The sequence below is a fragment of the Syngnathus typhle genome, linkage group LG1 (assembly GCF_033458585.1).
Source record: "Syngnathus typhle isolate RoL2023-S1 ecotype Sweden linkage group LG1, RoL_Styp_1.0, whole genome shotgun sequence".
In the NCBI taxonomy this organism is placed as follows: Eukaryota; Metazoa; Chordata; class Actinopteri; order Syngnathiformes; family Syngnathidae; genus Syngnathus; species Syngnathus typhle.
This window is the reverse complement of record NC_083738.1, coordinates 23,662,880-23,681,741: the sequence shown is the minus strand read 5'-3', so window position 1 is coordinate 23,681,741 and position 18,862 is coordinate 23,662,880. Positions and strand designations below refer to the sequence as shown.

Here is an 18,862-nt window from a genome sequence, read left to right as displayed (position 1 = left end):
CTAGTAACCAGTCAAAGACGACTTGTGTCCTCAATTATCCATAAAATAACTAAATACCGGGAAATCCCAGACTTCCTTTTCCCAAGCCGCTCACTCGGTCCAGCTCTTGCCCCGCCCCGCCGTCACACCCAGTTCTATAAAACAAAACAAAAAAAGGCACAGTCAAATGAAAATTAGTCACATCTCCGCATTTAGAACCAAAACAAAAGCACTGTGTACTAAGCTGAACTTAACGCCCATCAGAAAATGTAGCTAGTAATTGTCATTCCTGCCATCCGCGACTATAACTGAATTATCTTTATTTGTCAAGAGGTCATCGATTGAAATTTGGTTTTTCTCCCTGATGAGTGCAAAATGAGCATGACCCATGACACCTTGCGCACGGTATCTATGTGGACCATGTGTCAGATCTTCAGTTACAAAAGCGAGTTGCGCACCGCCGTAAAACAGCACACGCCTGGAATCCCTCCTGCAGTGCAGCAGTGGCGGCAGCAGAGCTTTGTGTTTGGATGACAGTCACACACACGCCGATTGTTCCCGCGCCTGGTGAGTGAGCCTTTCAATTCCCGTGTAACGTTTACTAACTCTTAAGTTGGAAAATGAGCAATCGTAAAGGAGTGGAGGAGGGGCAGAGATCAAAGTTTGTCAAATAAAGCGGGCTGAGAATAGATTTTTGGAAGTTTCTCCCCTGCCAATTGTTTGAAGGGAGATGGCCAATTGTGCTGACATCGGCGTTTTGTGTCCCGAGACTAGTTTGAAATTGAACGGCGCTCTTACATTGTTTCTACTTCGGTTGACTCAACCTCCGTTACGATACTTCAACGGTCAGGAATGAGTTTTGTTTTGCATTTTGTAGGAGGGCGAGCGAGTTATGATGGAACTGCAGCAGACGAAAGCAGTCAAAGAGCAGGTACCTCATTCCGTCGCCACAACAACTAGAAGTTCAGTTGACGTCTGCATATGTGCGCTTTTTCTTGTTCAGTGCGCAGATGCGCCGCAACGAGGCGCCGCGGTTAGCTTTCACAACATTCACTACAAAGTGACTCAAGCTCAAGGATGTTTATGCTGGAGGAAGAAAAGGAGCACCAAAGATATCCTGATTGACCTCAAGTGAGAAACTCTTTTGAAACGTGAAAACGAGCGTCCGCGTACGTGCCAGAGAAGCAGGAAGGAAATGCGCTGGGCTTTAACCAATAGACACACTCGCGAATTGTTCCAAGAGAAGCGGAATGGGTTCGGTTCTTCCTATTCCAGTTTCCATCCAGCATGGTCGTTGTTTTGAATTGACAAAATGTCCGTCCCTGTCACAAATGTCTGAACAAAGGCCGCACCTGGTGTGTTTTACGATCCAGGCCGTGTAATCATTGACCAATTGAAGCTAAAGGTCAAGGCCAGTTCAAGTCAACGCTCACGTGTTTACAGATCGTTCCCCTGCTCTCAATTTTTTGAGTTTATTTGGAAATCACAACCTGATGCCTACAAGTTGACGAGCCAAAAATGTGCTGCCCTCCACAGTGGCATCATGAAGCCCGGCCTCAATGCCATCATGGGAGCAACCGGAAGTGGAAAGTCATCGTAAGTGTCGTCAATTGGCAAAAATGTCACCAAGCCACATTCATCATCACCACCACGCATTTATTTTTGGGGGGTGGGGGGGGGGGGATTGAAGGTTCCTAGATGTCTTGGCTGCCCGGAAGGATCCTGCCGGTCTGTCGGGGGAAGTCCTCATTGACGGCGCCCCTCAACCACCCAACTTTAAGTGTCTATCGGGGTACGTGGTGCAGGTGAGACCCAAGTACCCCTGCCTCTTACGATCCATTGCACGTCGGCACGAGAACTTCCGGTGAGCACCACGCGGGGAAAATCTTTGATGCGGCTTTGACTTTGTAATCAGATTCCTGTAATTTGCCTGAGTTTTCCGCCACAAATGTTTCGTCCATTACCCTTCCTTAAATCACCTCTAATTAATTGATTCGAACAATCGAGTCTAAAAAACATTCGAGCGCATCAGGTCAATAAACAATAGCTTTAAGCCAGGGGTGTCCAAACTTTTTGCAAGGAGGGCCAGATTTGATAAAGTGAAGGGGGCCAATAGTTCTTTTGGACATTTTTTAACTACAAAAATGTCATGCAAATACACACTGTTATAAAACAAATTTCATTGTCACAATTGTCTTAATTTTTCAAATGACAAAATAACCAAATATGAGTCACTCTGGCAGATGTGAAGAACTCTAAAAACACAAATTCTGCCTTTCATTCATATCTGAAGAGTCAGATAACATTGAACAAACTGTATGAAATACCTTAAATTTACACGAGTTTAAAATTACTTTTGCCTCATGAACATTTTAAACGGGAGTTATAAGTAATGCAAAGTTGTCTGTTATTATTAAAACTAGTGAATTTTGCTCTTGTCATTTACATTATCTTTCAGAAAATAATAGTTTGTGTCAGGTCTACAGGTCCATAACATCAACAGTGGCCACTTCGTAGCTTGCTTTAGTAATATTTATTTTTGACTCACAGTCCCGTGTGAAGAAATCGCTGTTGTGACGCCAGTTCAGCTTGGAGCTGCTTCACTTTATCAGCGCGGTCACTCCCTGTTAGCTGGTCGTTTGTGTTGGCATGTTTCGTCTGATAGTGTCTCTTTAAGTTGAAATCCTTAAACAAGGCAACCGTCTCTTTACAAATTAGACAAACACAATTGCCTTGATGTTCAGTGATGTACAGTAATCCCTCGCTACATCATGGTTTGTTTATCGCGGTTTCACTACATCGCAGATTTTTTTTCCCAAATTGAAAAAAAATCATTAAAAGTCAAAATAAAACCTCTAAAAAATAAAATAAAGTGAAGCAGCTCCGAGCTGAACTGGCGTCACAACAACGATTCTTGTACATATGTTGGTTACAGTGGTACAGGAGTCCTTGGCGATGTAAGTGTGTCTCCTAACATGAGAAATGAATGATCACGTGTCTAACCTTTAGGGGGTGTCCAAACTACGGCCCGTGGGCCAACTGGTACCCGGGCCCCTTCACGTTAATAAGTCTGGCCCTCCTTGCAAAAGGTTTGGACACCCCTGCTTTAGGACAATGTAGTATTGCTCCGAATGTTCGTTTAATTTCCTTTAAAGGTCCGTTTGCGCATGTTAGCACGATCGCGAATTAGCATCTTTCCGCTAACTCGTTAGCCTGCCCAGTACTTTGCTGCGGGCCAATAAGAACTGGCCCGCGGGCCAACGTAGTTTGGACACCCCTGCTTTAAGCGTACTGTGTGATCCAGTGACCTCGTCGTAATGTTCCCAGTGCCACAATTTGGTACGAGGTATGACGAGACGAGACAGATATGTAAAGTGATCTGGGATAACGAGGCGCGGGTGAGAAAAGTACCATCAGAAACATGTCAGGGCAAGAAAATGTGCGCAGCGAAATGTCATTGTGTTGTCAGTTGCTTAAATACGATTGCTGGATTTTGTGACAATCTGTGTCGTAATGTCGGTTTTATGTCGAACCGCCATCAAAAACGTCTGCGTTGGGTGACAGGATGACGTGGTGATGGGAACACTGACGGTCAGGGAGAACTTCAGCTTCTCGGCGGCGCTCCGTCTTCCGTCCAGTGTTTCTCAGGCAGCCAAGGAGCAGAAAGTGGTCCAGCTGATCCAGGAGCTCGGACTGAGCCGCGTGGCCGACTCCCGGGTGAGGCGAGGCATACGTCGGTGGTCGTCCTGCGTTCTAACGTGGCCACGGTGCGCAGGTGGGCACCCAGCTGATTCGAGGCATCTCAGGGGGCGAGCGGAAGCGCACCAACATTGGCATGGAGCTAATCATCGACCCGCCCGTTCTCTTCCTGGATGAACCCACGACCGGCTTGGATGCCAGCACCGCCAACTCGGTGCTGATGCTACTCAAAAGGTGCCTGCCCACGCACGGCAACCAAAAGTCAAATCGTTGGGAAGGAAGACAGACGATAGGTTCAAAGGGTAGACAGAGAAAACAGGAACAGGAGAGCCCTCGGGGAGCGACAGGAGAACAATAAGCACAACGACAGCTGTATCAACAACAGTATAAGTAGCTCAACCTGCCGCCTCAATATTTTTCCAGGATGGCCAGCAGGGGGCGCACCATCATCCTGTCCATCCATCAGCCTCGCTACTCCATTTATCGCCTCTTTGACAGCCTCACTCTGCTTGTCAACGGCAGACAGGTCACTTGCACCAATTCACGCACATTGCGCTCACGTGACTTCTTACACTGTGGAAATACTCACTCAGGTGTACCACGGTCCGGCAAACAGCGCTCTGGACTACTTTTCAGAAATCGGTAGGAAGCGCGCCGGGCTTAGCCGCGTTTGCTTGACCGAGGCCTGACGTCCGTCCACCTTTCCTTTCTCAGGGTACATCTGTGAGCCTCACAACAACCCTGCAGACTTCTTCCTGGACGTTATCAACGGAGACTCCACCGCATTGGCCGTCGGCAACATAGACGGAGAAGGTGTGTTGCCAAATGAATGCTCACTTTTTGTTTTGTTTTCTGTTAACCCGCTTCTAATCTTCTTTCTAGATTCGGACTCTGTGTTGAAATCCAGGCAGGCAATCGAGGACAAACTGGTGGAGGAATACAGAAACTGTTCTGACTTTAAGCGAACCAAAGCAGAGTTGGGTAGGGACAAGGGGGGGGGGGGGTCTGCATTACAGCAAAGACACAAAAAAGCAGAAAAGGAAACGGCGCCTCACTGTCTTCCCTCAGAGAGAATTCTCCAAGGTAAAAAGGCGAGCAGCACCGCTCGCTCCAGAACCATCACCTACAATACCAGCTTCCTGACGCAGTTCCGCTGGGTTCTTCAGAGGACCTTCCGTAACCTCCTGCTCAACCCGCAGACCTCCATCGCTCAGGTGAGACTAGTCAATAGCGTCATCGAGAGAGAATGAGAGGAACTGCAGCTGATGGAGTTTTTGTTTAGGTGGCAGTTACGTTGTTCCTTGCTCTGGTTGTCGGAGCCATTTTCTTCAACGTCCAGGAAGACCAGAGCGGAATCCAAAACAGGTTATAGGCCCTTCTTGTCCTTGAGGCCAAACCCCGTACATGGATCACAGTCAAATCGTCCTCTACCATCTACTCTAGCTTCACCTGCTGGCAACTCTTGCCTTATTACCTTCCTCTTCCAATTGGTTTTGAAAGTATCCAAACTTGTGGCACCCCAAGCTTTCTCTCCAAACCTTTCCGTCGGTGCTGTCCCTCCCATGAGATCATTCTCGTTCTCGTCCATCGTCAACACCCCCAAAAGTATCTCAGCAGCTTCAACCCAGCCACCCGATGCGTTGTCTACTGTTTTCTGGTCTTTGCTGCCGTCTCCAAACACAGCTGGTTGGCCACCTTTGCAGGTTCGGCGCCCTCTTCTTCATCACCGTCAACCAGTGTTTTAGTTCCTTGTCGTCGGCCGAGCTCTTCATCGCCGAGAGGAAACTCTTCATGTGCGTGCGACACAGAAAAACACGGCGACGTTTGAAAACGTGCCACACCTGAAGATCTCGCTCGCTATCTTTGCAGTCACGAGTACATCAGCGGTTACTACCGGGTGTCTGTCTACTTTCTGTCCAAGATCCTCTCGGACATCGTGACGCTGCGGACCATCCCCGCAATGGTGTTCAGCTGCGTGGCCTACTTCATGATTGGTGGGCACTACCGGCTTTTCTCCTCTTTTTGGTTCCGTGGCTTGGTTTACGGACGGCTTCTCGCCATGGTTTGGTTGACGCTGATGAAACGCTTTAAAATCCACGTCTGGATTGCGGGCAGGCTTAAAGCCAACGACGGAGGCCTTTTTCCTCTTCATGTTCACCGTGACTCTGGTGGCGTACACCGCCACTGCCATGGCGCTGGCCATCTCTGCCGACCAGACAGTGGTGGCCATCGCCAACATTTTCATGACCATCGCCTGCGTCTTCATGATGGTGAGGCTCACATCAGATGTCGAGGTGCTTGTAAATGGACAAATGACCAATACTGGGCGTGTCCTTTCAGATCTTTGCGGGCCTGCTGGTCAATCTTCCTTCCATCGTCAGCTGGCTGGCTTGGTTGAAATACTTGAGCATACCTCGCTATGGTCTCGGTGTAAGTCAGACACACATAAGCCCCACCTAGCGTATGTCACTTGACTCTCAGTCATCCAGCCAAAGTCATACACAAGATTTTGCTAAACATTTGTAAGCAGTGCACACATACAGTAAGCAGCACACATTCTTTCCGGGTGCCCAGGCTCTGCAGGTGAATGAGTTCTACGGCCTGGAGTTCTGCCGCGGCCGCAACAGCAGCAGTGTGCCCCCCGGGACAATGTAAGAACCGTTCAAATGTCAGCAAGCGGTGAATGTAATTTTGGAAGATGTGGAAAATTAAGTTTAAAAGGTCCTGAGGGAATTGAAATGGTTTAGATTGGAGAATTTATTTTCCTTACAAATAAGCTAACAAAATCTACATGCCAGTGAAGCAATGCTAATGTGCTCCCGTAGACATAAAACGTTTGCATGACTTACTTTTCGATGACTTCATTTCTTTTCCCACGAGCATCAAAAATAAAAGGGCTGTCTGAAATCTTACAAAATAGACCGCATTCGAGATGGCAAAAGTTTCAAGCGCAAACGTTTTCTTCTAACAAGCGCACCTGTTCCAATCTAGTGAACACGTTCATGAGAGTGCGCGCACACGACATCCTCGGCTGGACGCTACAAAAAATGGCCGTCAGGTGACGCCATTGCTCCGTTTTTAAATTTGATTGCTCTCAAGCACGGCGTTGGCGCCGACAATCTGAATCGGGTAAATTATTTGTGAAGCATTTTGCATAATTCTTGCATTTTCAAAATGACAATTTTTGAAAAAAATTATAATATAGCCACGTTATTATGTCTTCAGACATTGACGAACTGTAAAAAGTTTCTTTCCTTTCGATTGGATTTGTGTGCGTGCGTTTGAGCGCACGCGTGCGCGTACGTGAGAAAGATACATTTGCCTGAGTGTCTTTTTTGCGACTTTCTCCAGTTGTAGTGGCCTGGAATTCTTGGACGAGCAAGGCGTGGAATACTCGGCTTGGGGCTTTTGGCAGAACCACGTGGCCCTCGGGGTCATGACCATCTCCTTCCTCGCCATTGCTTACCTCAAACTGCGCTACATAAGAAAGTTCACCTAGCCTATAATGGACATGCTTGGAAACAAATGCAGATATTGAAAAAAAAATTGCAGGTGCTGAAGAAAATACTGGTGTCTCTATTTGCACACAAAAAATATAATCGACACATTTGATTTGCAGTAATTTCATTAATTGTACTGCCTCACATTCTATTATTCATCAGTTCATAGTTTTAACTTGACCTGTATTTTAGTATATAATTGACAAATATGCATATGTATTGTATAGGTTAGATTTGTTTTTTTAATTGGCTAATGTTTGGTTCCACTACTTCAGTTTTAAGCTGTCAAGTTTTATTGTACCGTCACAATAACAATAAAAAAAATAACCATGTGCTTTTTGTGTGTCTGTGTTTTTTTGTCATCTACACAACATAAGTGTTATTGTTTATTTTCTGTATGGTGGGGAGTTAAGAGCCTGCATTTCACTGATGAGCGCAGATTCGAAAGCTAAAAATGGATTCTAAAGCTCGAAATGGTGACGCGAACATCTTCACTTGGTAACCGAGCTGCCCCGCAATCCTAGTACTGAAATTACAACCGAAAAAAAGCCACAGTCAACAATGTAGGTTAGCAAATATATTTAAATATAATATTTATCTTCATTTTAGCACAATGACAAAATGGCAATATTACATTTGACTTGAAGTCATGACAACAAGCAGCAATTTCACGCTCGGCGGAATAAAACACTGTCGGGAAAACAATTCGGAATGACTTCCCCAAAACGGCTGGAATGGCATCATGCAAACTCCAGAAGCGGGCACTCCTTCCACCCACGCAAGTCACCGTTCGGGAAGTAAAAGGTCTCGTCACAGCACTGCCAGTTAGTCAAACATCAGGGCACGCACGCACGAACAACAATATATTGGCTTGAAATAAATTAATCGTCATTAAATGAACACAGTGGTTTATATTCAAAATACATATTTACATATCCAAGAAAATGAAAAACCAAACAGTCTTTAAGCATAAATGACTTCACCAAATATTCACCTCTCTGTTTTGTTTTTGTTTCCTAACTTGATATGTACTTGAGATGGAAATCAATATAGGACATCATTTGTCATTGATATGTTGTTCTGTTTCTGTGCCTCATTGACGTCTGGCTCACAGTTACCATGCCGACCGAGCGGGAAGCTGCGGGCGGGTGGGATGTGGGGGTTTGTTGCAGGTGTTTGTGGTGGAAGCTTGCGCGCCACAAAAATGCAAAAAGGCTGCGCACACTTGGACCAAGAACGTACAAGCGACAAAAGAGGAAATCGGCCGCTCACAAATGTTACAGTCACAAACGCACACTTTTCAAGAGGAAGGAACAAAAGTAGTGGCGACAACTTTGACATCCTGTCCTTGTCTCACATGTGCAAGCATGCTGGAACCCAAAACCAGAGGCCACAGGTTGTCCACTCAGTGGAGGAGTCCGGCGGGGAAAAGTGCAGTTTGAAAAGTTCCTACTCACGACAGGGTGGACATTGACCTTCAACTTGATAACCATGCGACAAAGAAGATGCAGCGCGTGTGACTAGTGCAGTTGCCAGTCTCTAAAGTCAATTTACAATTAATAAAAAATAAAAAACTACAATTCTGATGCACAAATTGAGCTTTAATGCTAAAGAGTTGTTGCCGGATGGAAAAGGTCAGAGGTGAGACTGAAAAAGTTAAAAATGTGATCAGAAGATATTCTGAATGAGAGGAACGTTTAGACGCTTCAATTTTTATTTGTTTCTTCTGAAAATGTGGACTGCTTAACAAATCTCCCTCATGGCTTCCGAAACCGTTTTCAGAATTGAAAAGAGACTTTGTGGACATTTCCAACTGCGAGGAGTGCCAACGACAACACGCTTAGCGGCTAAAGCGACAACGACAAGAGGAGGTCGTTCCACAACCAAAAGGTGTTTTAAATGGCAAGGTGGGGGGCGGGGTTTGCAGGTAGAGGGCGGGGCACACACTGTCAGTTGAGGCGTTCAATTCTCGAGACAAGACAGACATACAAAATTAGTGCACGAAAGTGAGTTTGCGCCACTCCTGATGGACATACACTAACAAGGCGGGAAAGAAACAAAAAGAAAACATCGAAACACGGGGCAAAAGCGTCACACTAGCAACGGAATCCATGACAGGAGGGTACAAATAGGTTGTCAGTTTCGTTAAGTGTGTGCATGCGTGTGTGCGTGTAAGGGCCTTGTGTTAGCTGGCAATGTCGCCGGGAGTGGTGACATGCCGCCGGCTTCACGCCTTTTTAGGGGGCGGAGCCAACTTGATGATCTCGTCTTCAGATGGCTGGCGGATGATGTCTGGAATGGCAGGAAGGGGACACAATGTCATTTTTGCTTTCATTTTATTATTGTAATCATTTGATTCCATCCATCCATCCATCCATCCATCCATCCATCCATCCATCCATCCATCCAAACCCATCCATCCATCCATCCATCCATCCATCCAAACCCATCCATCCATCCATCCATCCATCCATCCATCCATCCATCCATCCATCCATCCATCCATCCATCCATCCATCCATCCATCCACAGAGCAAAGCACGCAAGTAAGAATGCATGCAACCTTTGTACTTCTTGGCCGAGGGGATGCGGGTGAGCTTGGTGTCGATCTCGTCGTCCTCGTCGATTTTGAGCACGGTGGTGCGATACTCGATCACGCGGGTCAGGAGGTCGGGGCGCCGCGAGATCTCAAAGATGTGCTCCATGTACGACAAGTTGTCTGTGGGGGAGGAGAGACGGTGACCACGGATGAGTGCCTGCGTGCGCATGCTGGCGCGCATGTGTGCGATTGCGTCACCGTGGGCCAGCTTGTCGTTCTTCTCCAGGTAGCTGAACCACTCCTTGCTGGACGTGATGGCGTTGCTGTGCTCCTCGGGGATGTCCTCTTTGCAAGCCGACTTGAGCTGCTCCAGGTCCTCGTTGGTGATGTTGTCCGAGAGGTCGCTGAGCAGAGAGCTGTACTCGGCCATCTTCCGAGCCACACAATGCAAGCAACCGCAATTTGGATCTGTGGTGGGCAAAGTTATGAAACAACTTGTTAACTTCGGTCACGATATTTAAGAAAAAGAAAAAGAAAACTAACATGCATCTTCTAAAACCCGTGACTGCGTCTCACTCTGTATTTGCGCAGATTTCGACGCACTCACACACGGACAGGCAAAAATAAATGGCGGTTGCTGTTGCTTTGCTCCATTGGAGGTCGCCAAATCTTTAGGGACACTCAGGCACAGGGGGCACACTGCACCCCACCTGATATATTTTTAGACCCCACAGGTGCCAAGCCAAATAATTGACTTTTGGGTACTTCCCAATTTTTCCGGGAATTTCTTTCTACATTTTCACCAGTTGCCCGTAGGTTAAAATAAAGCTCAGCTGTTCTAATTTCGGACAGGTTTAGCATCAACGCTGACTATTGTAGCATCCAATGCGGCTTTTGTACACTTTGGAGAACAAGAAGACAACAATGGACAGAGCCGCTTCTTTGAGGGACAAACCTCCCCCCTCCTCCCTGCCCTCCCATCACACACACACACACACACACACACACTCACACCAACATGACTTGACAAGAATGAGTGACATACTCCTGCCATGCTGTTATAGAATAAAAGTAGTGCAATAAGAAATGAAATAGACAGAAATGTTCCTCCAAATTACCTACCCAACTCACCCAGAGCCCCAAGTTGACCCCCCCCCCCCCCCCCCCCCCTGGGATGAGCGTGACACGGCGAGAAGCGGCAGTGTGCGCCTCACATTCCCGTTCGCACAAACACGCCTTTGTCTTACTCGGTGTGTGCGCGAGGTTGCGCGACCACATGCACTGGCAGTTAATGAAGCGTGTTCAAGCACAAATTAAAGACTCTTTTTTAACATTTTCAGTCATTTGACTGAACTACTTTACCCATCGCTGAAAACGACTTAACGTGCTCGATAAGAGATAGAAGGTGTCAAATCAAAGTTGATGCGATGTCACTGATGTAGTTACAGTATGTATTGCATTACAATGGAGACTGTTACCTAGCAACAGCCAGGGCAGAGGTCCCCCCCCACCCCCTTCCGTTCCCCCCCCTCACCAAATAAAAGTGCACGGCTTCGGTGGTCACCATGGCAACTGAATAGGAGGCTGAGAAATTCAAAAGCCGTGACTGTTTGGAATCATTTACTCCCTTATCGCTCACAACGGGATTTCTACTGTTCTCTAAAGACAGTCGATGAGCAAGATAGTTCCTTAATTGATCATCTTTGAAGTGACTGAGTAGGGAATGAGAGAATAATTCTGACTGTAGGGACTGGAAACAAATAGATGCCAAATAGGTGCCTTGAGGTACAAGTGACCCAGTTTTGCGAGATAGGAGAAACGATGTAACTGCCTGCTGAGCTAACTCTATTTGTTTAGCTCCACGCTAGCAAACATGGGAATGGCATTTACATGCTCACATTTAGCATCAAGAGGTGTGCTTTTAAAACACATTAAACAACAACTATTTGAACACAAATGATGAGGCAACACATTTAGACAGACGCTCAAACAATATTCACAGGCATATATTCTTTATCTGCTGTGAAAAATAAAACTTATTACAGCACCTTTCTGAGTCAAAATTGTAGCAGGCCATCTAAGAAGGTCTGCGTAATAATTTGGAGTTCAGCTTTAAATCATAATGCACAAACCATTTAATGCTTTGGATTCTATTTCGTAACGTTATTATGGTATGATTTGATAAAGTACACTATTATGGCATTACAAAACATTTTTTGGGAGGGGGGTGAACAAATGAATGCCATTCCTATTCATTTCAATGGGCAAAGATGATTTGAGATACAAACGAGATCACGGAAGAAATGATATCAAGGCACCACTGTAAATCAATGAAATGCTTCCCAGCACAGGCCAATATTTTGTCAAAGTCTGTGTCAGCAGTGGCTGCCATGTCGCTGGGCGAAGCGCTCGCTAATCCGCGTGGAAGAATGTAGGCCAGCGGCCCACTTGCCATTGAGCAGAAAAGAAGATTTGCACACATCTGTGCGTCCGTATGCAAGCGCGCTTCGCTTGGCCTTCTCATTGGTGCCAGATAAACACTCCATTTCGTGTCTCTGCTGCAACGTCGTCAGTCGACGCCATGGCAACAACACCCAAGCGTATCCCAATGGCCTTTTCTTGACTTTCATTTCGCCAGGCTGCCAATGCGACCTATTTATTATTATTATTGTTTTTCCACAAAATAATGTAATGGAGCACTTCTTATCACTGGTTTTATTGTTTTTGTACCTTGAAGAGTAAATGGCAAAAGTTGGTTTAATTGAGCGACTACGATGTCATTTTTGGTTGACAGCAGGTGGCAAAATGGCCGCCCCCCGAGACAGCTGGATTTTGGTGCTTGGCTTATATTCAGCAACCACAAAATGAATCAGAAGACTGTGTTTAGACATTTTTGCAAACCAATTTTTGATTTGATTCTATAACACTGTTGAAAACGTTCAAGTGTTTAGTATCAAGAGCAATTACGCAAACAAAAGGGAGAAAACGAAACTTCTTTCCACTGTCATTTGCTTTTTTATTTTTAAACAAACCGTATCAATGAGTTACTTTGATAGTCATTTGAATTTGGGTGCTGTATTGGCGAGTGCGCTTTTTTTTTTTACGCATATGTTTCTCTCATTGTAGTCTGAGCTCCAGCACATGGTGTCAGCGGGGAGTGTGTGTGTGTGTGTGTGTGTGCGTGGGTGACTACACACAGGCGCACACACACACACACACACACACAGATTGCGGGCGCACGCAGATGTGTCCCGCATGCACATAGCGGAGGCATTTGTTACTCAAAACTTGCTTGGGGCCAGAGGGCCAAGAAAGAAGGAAAGAAAAGAGGGCAAGGATCCGAACGGCCGACTTCCTGTCGGCACGACGCGCTTCCTGGCGCAGTGTCTGGGAAAAGGATGACAAGAGCATGAAATCCGCCCTTGCTCCTCATCTTTCCGCCCACCCTCGGGCACAGAGAGAATGTTTTCATAGACGTGTACGCACGCATGAGAAAGCTCGCATGGAAGACTTTTCCAGACTCTGACCCAAATGCACTTTTTCATCCCATGAGCTTCATGCGCTCGCGTGTGACTTCATTTACTTATTTGGAATCCGTTTTCCACATTCATCTGCTCAAAACTGAATGTTGGGACGCCTTCAGAGCTGAGAGCGGCTCAGGATGAGGCCGGCGCGTCGACAGCCGAGCAAAGGTGCCTTTATTTCCAAGCGGGTGAACCCTGGGTGAGGGGGAGGAGCCTAAAGGGCAGCGTGACAAGGCAGACAAAGACGGCGTGCAGTCACGCAAGCGCCGTCACACCTAATTGATTAATCCGTTCAAATTCCGCCTCCCTGCCGTTAAGACGGCGGGCGGGCTCGCGGGAAGCGGCACCTGACGAGCCACAACATGACAACACACTGCTCATGCGACAGCGTACATTTTCGTTAAAGTTGGCGCAGCGCTACTTTTATCCTAACTTCAACCGTCACTTCGTTCCTTGACAAAATGGCGTCAAAAGACTATTTCATCCAAATGAAACCCCTCAATTCACTTTAACATCCAGTCGCTGCTTGACACACGTACATGTCATGATAAGATGGCAACAAAACACTACTTTTGTCTAAATGAAACTTGAGTAGCCACAAGATGGCTAAGCGGGCGAGTCGTGTGACCTCATCGCAGCTTGTGAGCATCTGAGGCCGATGACATCATAAACGTGCAACAACAGCCGACGCACGTCAACGTCTGTGAGGTGGATGCTTCATTATCCTGGAAGCTTTGGAGCGGATAAAAATATCACAGTGCCGCTGGGAGGAGGAAGAGGAAGAGTGCTGATTAAACCAGGGTGGAAGCGTCCATCACACACACACACACACACCCCATCCCCACCCCGACCGACTCCTGCGAGAGAGCACGCATCAGTGGCTTTGTTTTTCTTTTCTATGGAGAGAGTAAAGGGCGAGAAACACGCCACGAGTCGACGCCAGAGGAAAAAATATCCTCCATTTCCTGCTTCATCATCTTCCTCATTTTCATCATGCTAAATTATGGCTGGGCAAACTTTTGTGCTAAACAGCTTTGTTTGCAGCACGACAGGAAAGCCAGAGAAGGAAACTTGCGTGTCTATGTGTGTCTATGTGTGTGTGTGTGTTTCATGACGATTGTGGCACACAAGGCACAATGTGAGGAAGTTTTTGTGTGGGCCAGTCACTCTGGATGACATCCAACAGGAAGATGGACGGAAAAGAGGGTCAAACACAAACCACATCGGCATGATGCATTCAAGTGTCTGTGGAAAATGTGGGAAAAACAAGAGGCACATGATGGTCATCAGACATTCCGTAGGTGCCCGAAGGCATCCCCCGGCAAACAGGAAGTAAAGCACAGGCCTGTGTTAACACTGCCCATCACGCATGCTTTCACAGGGTTCTTGAACGCACCGCGGAGGCCACCAGGGCTGCTTTCTCGTGAGGGATGTCAACAAGTGTCACATGTTTGAACGCCTTCCCACCTTTGTTGGGTTTAGGGTTAGGGTCTACACCACAAACTTCACAATACACTCGATCAAGCCAAAAAACAAGACGCGGGCAACCTAAAGTCGAGCAAAGAAAGGTTGAGTTGTGTTGCTCCAAAGGATGCATCGATCCCTGAAAAGCTGACTCACACATGCACGCATACATCACACACACACACGATATAATTTGGGCCGGTGGGACACTTGAGGACAGGAAAACCAAAAAGGGAAAGTAGTTCCTAACGAAGCGTTTAATGACTTTCTGTGTTTGGACTTGCTGACTCATACCCTGTGGTAGCATTTGGGTGCGTCCCCCAAAAAACATCACCTGATCTTTCTGAGTACCACACACAGGAAGTCCTTAATGGCAGTGATGTAAAGGCAGTAAACACAGCACGCATGGATGCCGAGCCACAATGGCGATCGGGGGCCGAGCCCTGCTGGGAATCGTGAAAATCCATGAGTTACTGTACCCTCGTGTCTGTAGATGCTGAAAATGATGGCAGGCAAAGCACTACTTTTCTCTAAATGTCGGACTGGCTTCAACAAGATGTCACAAGTGGTGTGAAAGCACGATTTTTGTTCAAGTGAAAATCCTCAAGTTGCTTTTATATAGTTGCATAACGTGGGAATATGCCGTAGGATGGCGCTAAAATAACACCATTATTGCTTTGGAATGAGCACAATTACAGCGAATAGGTGAAACCGCGAATATGCGGTACGATGTGGTTTTACCATGATGCGTTGAAAGACCTCGTGGGAGTGGGAGAACTGGACATTTATGAAAAGAAGAAAAAGAAGAAGAGTAAGGGGAGGAGGTAGTCACGGATACGTAAAGGCATGCCAGCTGCCTCCAGCTTTATGTTTTGGAACAAATATAAAACACACACACACACAGACTGACCTCGCGCGTAGCCAGGCGTTGCAGCGAAGAAGCTCAGACGTCGTGAGGGATTTGATCGCGGCGTGGAGCTTGAATCGGAGCCGGAAATGGGTCAGACGAGTGACAGAGAGGTAAAAAAAAAAAAAAAAAAAGCCAAAAGTCCACTTCCTCGATGTCTTGGTGATGCGAAGAGGAGCCAAACGAAGAGCACAAGAGGCAGGGGATCCTCGGCGTGGGAACTGAGGCCGTGACGTGAACGCGCACGCACCGAGCGAGCCGAGGATGGTCGTGACTGCTCTCCGCGAACAAGGAGCCTGAAACCGGCGAGCGAGCGTGAAAACGCCTTTATCTCTCTCTGTCTCTCTCTCTCTCCCTCTCCAGCTCTCTGTCTGTCTCTCTCTCTCTCAAGCTCTCTCTCTCTGGCTTTATCTCTCTTTCTCTCTCTCGCGCGCAATCTCTCTCCCTCTCTCACTCAGAGATTGTCTCCAAGCGACAGTGGCTCACTAGAATGAAGCGAACGTTTCAGTTGTCTTTTGCAACAGGCTTATAAAACTCAGTTGAGGCAGCTTGACCCCGAGACGTGTGAGCTGACAGGTGATCAAAATAACCATTTCACCATCATTCCAACATTCCTTTAAAAAAAAAAAGAAAGAAAAACTTGTAAAAAGAAGACAAAAAGAGAGTAGGAGCTCTCACTTATTTTTTCCGATTCCATGGTTTTTAGTCACACAAGCACACGGACACTCATCCACACATTTTTCAAAGCTGATGTCACCAGATTCTTCCGGCCTGCAAATCCCTTCTGCTGCTCTGCTTTCCTTCCATCCAAATCCAAAACGTGTAACCGGAGAAGTTTGTGCAATTGGCTGTGTGATGCGACAAGACTTTCATTCCACATGTCATATCTAAGCTTTTTATTTCTTTTCTAAGACACGTTGTGACCTTCTGGTGAATTAGTCTTCTGTTGCCAGGTCCGCCACCCAAGGCGTGCGCCGTTAGGAGAGGCCAAATGCTGGCCAGATCAGAGTCACAAGTTTCTTTTGATTCCCAGACAAGCAAAGAGGAGGTGATCGTTTTAGAGCGGCTGATTTTGACGGCCAAAAGGAAGTGAGGAGAAGCAGGAAGTGAAACAAAGCCGCCAAGGCTGAAACAAAGTCAATGAAAAATGCCGAGTCTTGGCAGGAGGCCTTCTTACATTTGTGAAAATGACCAAGAGGAAGTGGACCCTTGGATTGTTTCCATGACAACAGTGCTGCTTAAACCATTCACTCATCCATCATCTCGTTTCAGGCCTCCACGGACAAAGCGATGGGCCGTGACTGCCGTGGGTGCCCAGCGAACATGTCGAAACGTTCGCCTGCATGGCAGTCATGGAGAAGATAAGACAACTCGACGGTTTTAGACAAAAAGGGCGCATTGATGCAAGACCACTGGCAAGCAAATCCCTGGTGCTGCGTTAACATCAATAGTTCTCTGTATAATCGTCCCCTCTCCAGTTTAGACCCAGTAACCCTGCCTCGCTCTGCATATCTGTTGCACAGATTGAGATACACACAAACACACACACACACACAGCATCCTACATGCACCAACTGTTTGCAGGCTGACACTTGATGAGTGAGGTTTGCGGTTACTAGGCAACCTCTCATCCTCCACTCATCCTCCAGCTGTCATGTTGACACATTTCGAGACCAAAAAGGTTCACGTTCACACGCGATGATGCACAAATTCCCTTCCGGATGCCGCCCAGTGTCGGTCATGCAATTAATTTCATATTGCGAGAGCGCGGGCAGGCAGGTGAGAGATTTGCGGGCTAGGTTTTTGCAGAAACAAAAGGTAAACAAAGTATGAAGTGTTGGCAAGTAGGAGGAGGAGGTGGAGGAGGTGTTTTGCAGCCTGCAAGATAGCGCCAAAAAAAAAAAAAAGATTCACACTTGTTTCTGAACAATTTTTGACCAGATGATGTCACTCTTTGGCTCCGCTGTTGCCAATTCCTTTTCAGGAGATGTTGCTTGCAGTCCAAAGGCTAAATCGGCTTACGAGCGATCATTTGGCCGATTTTATGCTTTGACTGTAATCTCACTTTCACTTGAAATTTACAAGCAAATCAGAAATCACAGACAATCACTCATTCAATATTTTAAACAAGCCCATGACATTGCCCTACCACTTCAATGCTTACATCTTACGTAAGATCCTTATTGACGTGCAAACAACCCTTTAAGCGATCCATATTTGAACACAAATGGTGGAGCAATACATGTAGATAATATGATATTGAATAGATAATATTCTTTCTCATGTAGAAAAACGACTCATATTTCAGCAAATTTGTGAGTATTAGGTTATTTTTTTCTTCTGGTTTGTGTCTGCATGACTGCATTACACAGTACCGCCTCCCGGTGGTTCACACCAAAAGGAGCAGCACGCATAAGGATAACCACAGCGGATGTGTCAGCGTGTTCTAAAGCCACACCGAGTTCCGCCACCATCTCTCAACACACATCGCATCGGTATCAATGTTAAAACGTCTTTTGGCCCTCTGTCGCCGTGGCAACAGTGCCTCAACCGCCATGGCGTTGACAGGAAGAGGAGGGGGGGGAAAAGAGGAGCGCGTGTGCGCGCCCGCCGTAAGAGGGCGCTGTTGACCTCAATACTGTAACATTGGAGTGTGCAGGGCTTCATCATAGAGAACTCATTGAATCCTTTTAACCGAGTGAACCTAACCCACCCTCCTTCAACACAATTAAACACAACTCAAAGCACACAACAGAGTGTACATTAGCTGGAGCGGTCCATATTTATCCAAGAGCATGGCAAAAATAAAAGATTTCAAAAAGACACGTCATACTCACCACAGCATATTGATTATCTCGGCTGTTTAGCTGTGATCAGAGGGCAGCTGGCAAAGGTCAAAGGGTCAGCTCCATGGGCCTGGAAGGAGGAATTTGAAATGTGTTTGGTTAAAGGAACAATCCCATTGGCAGCGTAGTTTAGAAGCCCCGGATCGCGCTACTGATTGCAATTAGACTGCCGTGCAACAAACACTTTGAGTTTTTGTTTTTTTTACCCACCTCGGAGTGAAACTAAAATTCATATCATGTGGAATGAAGCAGTTTTCACACGCAGACGTAGAAAATGAGCCGTATTGCAATTACTCAGCAGAGTCCAAATTTATACTGAAGGTCAACTTTAGCGTAAGTTACGGACGACTGTTTGCTTTGTTTGTTTTGTGTTGCGAGCTGGGCTTCAAGTTCCGAGCTAGATT

General features: G+C 46.6%; 2 protein-coding genes across 4 annotated transcripts; one reads left to right on the top strand and one right to left on the bottom strand.

Moving 5' to 3' along the window:
* Nucleotides 1-311: 311 nt before the first annotated feature.
* On the top strand, nt 312-7,505 carry abcg2a (ATP-binding cassette, sub-family G (WHITE), member 2a). 3 transcript variants are annotated; one of them, XM_061294201.1, is made up of 19 exons: nt 404-546; nt 857-910; nt 983-1,110; nt 1,516-1,575; nt 1,670-1,784; nt 3,544-3,696; nt 3,755-3,912; nt 4,102-4,204; nt 4,272-4,320; nt 4,393-4,491; nt 4,561-4,659; nt 4,747-4,892; nt 4,961-5,043; nt 5,382-5,471; nt 5,548-5,672; nt 5,794-5,948; nt 6,019-6,108; nt 6,253-6,329; nt 7,030-7,505. In XM_061294201.1, exons 2-19 carry the CDS (start codon nt 872-874, stop codon nt 7,175-7,177), a joined length of 1,917 nt encoding a protein of 638 aa, XP_061150185.1. In that variant the 5' UTR covers nt 404-546; nt 857-871; the 3' UTR covers nt 7,178-7,505. The 3 variants fall into 3 exon arrangements, with proteins under 3 accessions (XP_061150178.1, XP_061150185.1, XP_061150194.1); XM_061294194.1 differs by having other exon boundaries at nt 312-546; nt 4,393-4,659; XM_061294210.1 differs by lacking the exons at nt 404-546; nt 857-910; nt 983-1,110; nt 1,516-1,575 and having other exon boundaries at nt 1,717-1,843; nt 4,393-4,659.
* Nucleotides 7,506-7,742: 237 nt separating this feature from the next.
* Nucleotides 7,743-16,064, bottom strand: LOC133165174 (astrocytic phosphoprotein PEA-15). Its single transcript, XM_061294663.1, has 4 exons — nt 15,616-16,064; nt 9,976-10,185; nt 9,742-9,897; nt 7,743-9,470 (listed from the first exon to the last, which is right to left on the bottom strand). The coding sequence occupies exons 2-4, from the start codon at nt 10,145-10,147 to the stop codon at nt 9,406-9,408; spliced, it is 393 nt and encodes a 130-aa protein (XP_061150647.1). The 5' UTR covers nt 10,148-10,185; nt 15,616-16,064; the 3' UTR covers nt 7,743-9,405.
* Between the last annotated feature and the right edge of the window lie 2,798 nt (nt 16,065-18,862).

Bases quoted from the DNA above. Each gene is read 5' to 3' on its own strand.
- LOC133165174 (XM_061294663.1), bottom strand. From the start codon at position 10,147: ATGGCCGAGTACAGCTCTCTGCTCAGCGACCTCTCGGACAACATCACC. The intron at 9,898-9,975 runs GTGACGCAATCG...CCTCCCCCACAG, and splicing joins GAACGACAAGCTGGCCCACG to ACAACTTGTCGTACATGGAG. The intron at 9,471-9,741 runs GTTGCATGCATT...CTGCCATTCCAG, and splicing joins CTCGGCCAAGAAGTACAAAG to ACATCATCCGCCAGCCATCT.
- abcg2a (XM_061294194.1), top strand. From the start codon at position 872: ATGATGGAACTGCAGCAGACGAAAGCAGTCAAAGAGCAG. The intron at 3,913-4,101 runs GTGCCTGCCCAC...ATATTTTTCCAG, and splicing joins GTGCTGATGCTACTCAAAAG to GATGGCCAGCAGGGGGCGCA. The intron at 4,205-4,271 runs GTCACTTGCACC...ATACTCACTCAG, and splicing joins TGCTTGTCAACGGCAGACAG to GTGTACCACGGTCCGGCAAA.